General features: G+C 48.5%; 1 protein-coding gene across 1 annotated transcript; it reads right to left on the bottom strand.

Annotated features, from left to right (window-relative positions):
- Nucleotides 1-1,026: 1,026 nt before the first annotated feature.
- LOC103773414 (myotubularin-related protein 3-like) lies at nt 1,027-6,808 on the bottom strand (the record flags this gene model as incomplete). Its single annotated transcript, XM_008940780.1, has 4 exons — nt 1,027-1,057; nt 2,497-2,585; nt 3,104-3,214; nt 5,525-6,808. Coding segments are annotated over 4 exons (1,515 nt in total), but the record flags the coding sequence as incomplete, so codon positions are not given.
- Between the last annotated feature and the right edge of the window lie 4 nt (nt 6,809-6,812).

The raw sequence follows: 6,812 nt of genomic DNA on the forward strand, positions 1-6,812 counted from the left end.
CTCGGCAACGCCAGCACTAGCACCAGCCCTTCTGCAGCAGGTCTGAAGTCTTCTTAAGGACCTCGTTAGAAATTACCATCAGAAAAACAAGTAGGAGTGAAACCAGCCCCATGAGGTGTTGTACAGAAACACCTGCAGAGCAGCAGCTCCGACAGCCCCCATCTCTGCTGCTCGGGGAACAGTTATCCAGCAGGAGCTCAGCGCTGGGGGAGCAGGTCAAAGAAGAACCCAGGGGATTCAAACAAACACCCATTTGTTGTAGCTCACCAGCTTCCTAAGATACGCTTAGGTTGTTGGGTTTTGTTGTTGTTTTATCCTTCTGGGATAGGTAACAGTGTTCTGTGACTCTGCTAGAGCTTCACAAAGCTCTCAACATCTCGCTCTCTATCCTGGTGGCCCTCTCCTTCACTTGAGATTAAAGAGACATTAAAAAACACACTGGAAAACCAATCTTGCTCCTTAAAAGGAGACTTAAAATCACTCTGCTGACACCACCTCTTCGTACTGAGTCACAGACACTGATCCATTTTATCCACTAACCCTCCACCAGATTTGCATTACCTGTTACTGCCCCAGAAATTTTGGTCCTTCTAAAATAAGCAGGAGGCTTTTTTTTGTCAACACTGCACAGCAATATCAGAGCTGTCTGAAAACACATGGACTGCTCCCAAAAATAAGGCAAAAACAAAAGGGAAAGAACAGCAAATAAAGGCAAAGTGGCTGAACTGGAAGGCCAGGCTCTGCTCAGTTAGAAGTGCAGCATTCCCGTTACTCACACACACGAGGTGCTGATGGTGAGCGTTAGTGTGACCCACATCCCAGTCTGAGCTACCCAAAGCCAAGTCCTAGATGCCATCCGTGGAAAAATAGGGACCTGAACACCCACAGGTTGTGCCAGCCCACCCCCCAGTTCACGTCCAGTGATTGCTAGGCAAGTGAAAAACAAAGAGGGGGAACAGACGGAGTTAGTGGGAGGAGTTACCAAGAGCAGGCAGACAGACAACAGACAGAGGCTGTTGCAAATGCTCACCAGATCTGATCAACACGTTCAACGTCCCTGCAAGGAGGGGAGAAAGAGCTCAGAGGGGAACGAGCAGAAGCAAACGGTGGCAGTGAAGTATTTTACCCAGCTGGAGGCCTCACTGTCTGGGTTTCAACTCGTTTTCACTCCCAGTACGGTGCTGAGCAGGACTGCCACTGATCACTGGGGTGCTGGAAAGTGTGTTCCATGGGAATACTGGGCTTTCCTGTCAGCTGCCATTCCTTACTGCTCTCTGCTAACAGCCAGAGCTGATGTGGACAGCCTGCTCAGCCCCAGCTGGACATTTGGAAGCTGAAGAAACAGACACTTAAAGGGAAATCTGCAATCAAACTCGAAACCCCGAGTCACTTTTAGCTCCTCCTTGGGGGTGTCTGTGCACTGGAGCTCTCCAGAGCCTGGGCTGAGGGATGTGGAACTCAGCCATGTGTCACCCAGCTCAGGGAGGCAGTGCTGAATGGGGCACTTCAAACAGATCCCACTGAAGGAGGGCAGAGGAAACAACCCCTGCAACTGTCACAAAACCTTTCAGATGGGTACAAATGGACGCTTAGTGACTATATTGTTCCATCTGAAGCCTTAAGACCTACAACTTTGCATTAAAAAAATAAATCTAAGCCACTAAGCTTCTATTCATTCTTCTATGGGTTTATCTTTACAATGAGACTAAGCTGAGGAAAATACAAAATGGAAGCCCATCAATAAAGATGTTTGTAATTCTCTACAACTCCAAAAGCAACGGAACATCCAAGTGTGGTAACTGCCATTTATTTAAATGATGGTTCTCATAATAGCTGTCTCATGTTCAAAAATCAGGAAGAGGAATTTATTTGAAAAAGAGCTTAGAAATCAGAGGTTCTGTCTCTTTAACTGGAGTGTGATCTAATCCAAAGGCCTCTGCCACCTGCTCTTCCTTCCTTCCCTCTTTCCTATCTGCCACAGCCTCCATGGGCAGCACGTTTGGTGAAGAATAGTCCAGAAAACTTATTTCACGTGGGTGTCCTTTGTGGTTTCTCTTACAAGAGAAATGTAATGAAAAGGGAGAATGGTTAGAGAAGGAAAGGAGCAGGTTTACAACCAGCAGTGAGAAGAAGATGCTGTTCCTGTATTTGTATTCGCAGTATCAAAGCACCGAATGCTAAGAAGACAAACCAGTACTACTTATTATTTACACCTTCTTAAAAAGCTAAACAGCCAGCTGCCTCCAAAACCAGTCTGAGGAAAAAAGGTGGGATCTGGGGAAGCGCAGGGACCAAATCTGGCTTTTTTTAATAGATCCTCTGCAGGAACTGGACAGGAGAACTCCTCCCAGAGCACTCGGTTCCTTGAGGAGCGAGCATAGTCCTACTCTAAAGCACTCAGACTGACCATCCCTGAGAAAGGACTGACGTGTCTGAAGAGCAGAGGGAACAGCCCCTGGCTCCCTGCCCTGCCCCCGGGGTGGCCACAGAGGTTACCTGCAGTGGTGCTTCCTGCTGGCCAGCCAGAAGGTGCTGTCACAGCCATAGCAGTGGGCGGCCAGGTGGTCTGGGAGCCACCGTGTCACCTGTGGGGGAGAGAGGAAAAATCTATCAAGGGAGAGCATTAACTGGAAACTAACCAACCTGCCTCATCTGGGCTTACAAATTCCAAGCAAAGCACCATGAGGAAAGTGCTTGGTCTGTTTTAAGAGCATAAATTCAGTGTTTGCAATAACTGGAGACAGGCAACAGAAACCTTTCCTTTGAGAATAGACACACTGAATTCCACTCAAAGAGAAATTAAGTCAGAAAGTCCAATTCCCTGTGCTTTAGAAGTATCCAAGCCAAGAACATTCCCCAAGCACACGTCCACCAAAGGCTCCTTTAGCTAAGCATCCCTTCCACAGCTCCTCAGAGTTCACACAGACAAGCAGAGGGCTCATAGGCACAGGTACTGAGATTTCAAGTGTGAGACACAAGTGGAACGCAAGGAAGATAGTTCACAAGAAGTGGCAAGGTGACCCAAGGCTGTAGGATAATTTTGACTCAGGAGCATCCCCATCCTACCAGAAGAATGAGCAATTTACAGGGCTTTAGTCTGTACCTCTGTGTCCTGTTTATCCACCTGCTCCCAGCTGGCTTCAGAGAAAATCTCTGTGCTGCAGCGAGACAAGCAGTTCTGATCCAGATTGCTTTCCGAGTCGGGTATAGAAGTCTGTTGGCAAACAAACACAGCTGAACAGAACCTTCCCATATTCCTGCTCCCATACAAATAAAAGCTGGATGGTGGTGGGGAGGAGTGGAAAGGGCACCTCCTGCTGAGGAAGAGCAGCTTCCCTGGAAGGCTGAGTGTCACAACCAGTCACCTCCCAGCAGCACACACGTGGCAGCGAGGACCCCAGTGCCTCTTTGAAGGGGATGGGAAATGCTGCATGCTGAGGAGGTTTGTGCAGTGCTGGACTGCAAGAAAGAATTTTTAAAAAGGCAAAAAAACCCCCCGGCAGGTCAGCTTTTGACATTCTGATGACAGGATGATGAGAGGTAGAATGGATTTTAAAATCTGGTTTCTGCTGCGTTAGCCCTAAGTTCTGGCAACACTTTGGGTGATGAACCACAAGAGCTGCTCTCTGTGGCTCCCATGCCATGGCTGCATTTGCTTTCCAGGGCTGTTTCATCTTCAAAATTAATGCTAGTAACACATGCAGCCTTTTGTCAGCAAAAGTTCTGTAAAATACAAGCCAAATCACACAAGGGCAACTCAGAATTTGAGTTTTTTTGGGAATAATCCTTTCTTAACACAGTTTATCCAGGTAGACTTGTATTTTAACTGACTTAAAACTCAACCAGCCCTTAAAAGACACTAAAAATAGCAAGAAATCTTGAGTTAACGTCTTTTTGTGCCTGAGGAATGGGCATCTCTGGAGCTCCAGAAGAAAACCTGCTACTCCCACACTGAGGCACAAGCAGAAGGTAGAGTTTGGGTTCTTAAAGCTGGTGAATTTTCTAGAGGACAGCATGCTCACACCCAGCCCCACTCTGCAGTTTCCAAAGACCCTTAAAAAATGGGAGTATAATCAACTAAGGCAAGGCATCAACCTTCTCCCCAAAATCCCAGCTTTGGCCAGTGACACCCAATGGAAACAACACTGAACGGGGTGCCTGAAGGAGCACTGAGTGCTGTTATCTCCAGCTGAACAGCCAAGAGGGCTCTGAGGGAGTTTTTCACACCAAATGTACCTGGGACTATCCAGCACCTCTGCCACTTCAAAACAATATCCAATTAAACAAAACTTGGAAGCTTCCTGTATTTGTTTTCCCCATTTTGCAGGCATATAAATCACATTACGACGTGCACGTAGGAAAAGGAGCTGTTTGATGGGTGTTAGGTCAAGCTCAGGAATTAGAGGCCAGTGCTCTGCCCAGCATTCAAAGCCACAGGAAGGTCCAAACTGCTGCAGAGTTTGGAAGTCTCCTCACTCACCCCTTCGTGCCCCTTTCCTCCTCCCATGCCTGCCTGCTTCCCCAAGCAGTTCTCTCCTTTACATTTATTTTACTTAGCTAATAACACTAGGGCACTGAAAACCTGAATTTTGCAGAGATGGGCAGAACTGCTCTGTGCTTGAAGGTCTCTGCAGAGCAGAACTCCTGCTCATCCTCACCATCAGTGTTGCCCTCAAGCAGTGGTATAAGGCTAGTGATTATATTTCTTTTGACTTTTTATTATTTATTAGTCAAAAGAGGGGGAGAAATTAGATAAAAACAGGTAGGAGAGGCAACTTTAAAAACCTACCCAAGACACACAGAAAGCTTGAAGGTGGAATTACACTTATTTAATTTCTGATTTTTCATCTCTTCTGCAACCCAACTACACAGATTGTTCAATTGCTACAGAAATCAATGCACTGTACTGGAGTCGTGCCTCAGACTTAGATCTCTACTTCTACAACTTTAAACTTCCCAGTAGAAGCACAGCTTAAAAGCTCCCTTAAAATTCTTAGTTTATCAAGAAAAAAACTAATTGGCATAAGAATGTTACAGAAGCTCTGAATTTACTCCAGTTCCTGAGCCTGGGGCAGACCAGTCATCTGAAAAGGGGGTGGCTTGGACTTGATGGCTTGGAGCTAACCGAGCAGCCACACATTCACATCCTTAGGAAAATATCTTCACCCATGTGAAAACAAGAGTAAAACAAACGTTTTGTGTGGTTTTTTTTCCATAAGGCCAATGAAGGTGTTTGAGAATGTCCAGGGATGTGCCAGAACGCTCTGAACACCCGTCTTGAAACGGACCTTTGGTACATTTGAGGTCAAACTCGTACAGTGAGAATATCAGTCATCACTAATTGCCATTTGCCAGGTCCTCAGTCAGTTGTCTGCCCTCTTCAGAATGACCTTGGGAGTTCCATGGAAAGCTTGCACGGCCACAAAAATCACTACCTGAGCAACGAACCAAAACGTGGCGAGATCCGGCACGTGACCACCTATCCCACCGCTTCCAGCAGTGGCCCAGGGACAAGCTCACTTACCACTTCGTCTCCATAGTCGCCGTTGAGGCGCAAGGAGCTGTTCAGGAACTGGCTCTCCAACCGGCTCTTCAGCTCCTGCACTTGCTTCTTCAGGGTCTCCACCTCCTGCTGGTGGCCAGTCTCTATCTGGCGCAGGCGCTGCTGGATGACGTCGGTGTAGACGGGCATCCCGTCGTCGTCCAGGTGACTCCTGGCAGGCTGGTCCGGGCTGCTGGCCGCCTGCTGCTTACCCAGGTGACTGAAGAGCCATTTCTGGTGCAGGTTCCTCAAGTGGAGCTGCGCGGAACTGCAGCTGGCCGCCGAGACCTGCCGGCTCAGGGAGGCTTTGAGCCGCCCCTCCTCCCCGTTCACGCAGTGTCCATTTGTCCCCTGGTATTTCTGGGGGAGGCTGAACCCCGCGGGCTTCTCCGTCATCTTGTTCTCAGGCTCCAGCTCTCCGTTACACACAATCTCATCTTTACATTCAGCTAAAGGCAAGGCACAAGGGGAAGGCATCGGGATGTGTGTGGTGCTGCTACCAGAAGTCCTATGTGCTTTTGTTCCCAGTTTTTGCAGTTCTGTCAGGCTCTCCCCCTCCTCTGGCCTGTTCTCAGTCATTCGAGAAAGTTCATCAGCACTGTTGTTGAGAGGGTGAGGTCTGTGGCAAGGACCCTTAGGAAGGAGCTCCTGCTTTGCTTCATTCTCCATTAAGGTTTCTGTAGAACTGTCAACGTTGGAAATTCTTGCCTCGTGTGGGGTTGTAAGAGGTAACGGAAGGCTGCCCTGCTCCATACTGTACAGGCTCTCTGCTTCTCCTTCAAGTTTGTCAACACCTTCTTCCTCCACGTTCTTTTGAGCGTCTCTACTTACTAATCCCTCCAAAGGAACAACAGTCTGGAGTCCTTTCACCTGAGGTAACTTCTGGACAGCGTTACTGAGATCAGCCTGCTCGTCCTCTTGTCCTTTAAGCTCAGAAGCACCTTGTGGAACTGCATGTGGATTGGATGCTGGATTGTTCACCACAATACCTTTATCTGCCTCAGCCTTTTCACAGAGGTCGCTGACATACCCACGCAGATTCTCAGTTCTCTTCTCCTTATCCAGGGCCATCTCATCCCCTTTACCTACTGCCTCCAGGCTACCTCTTAAGTGCTCCTCCAGACCGACATCATCTTTAGTGGCCTCTTGCAAGATGTTCTCCATCTGCCCCTCTGCCACGCCAGCTGCGACAGAGAGCTCTGCCCCGAGGGGTGCCCTGCCGGGCTTGCCCAGGCTGTCCCCGTCGGGGGGCTCATCGGCGGGGCCCAGG

This window comes from Merops nubicus, unplaced genomic scaffold (assembly GCF_000691845.1).
Source record: "Merops nubicus isolate BGI_N331 unplaced genomic scaffold, ASM69184v1 scaffold4975, whole genome shotgun sequence".
Taxonomy (NCBI): domain Eukaryota; kingdom Metazoa; phylum Chordata; class Aves; order Coraciiformes; family Meropidae; genus Merops; species Merops nubicus.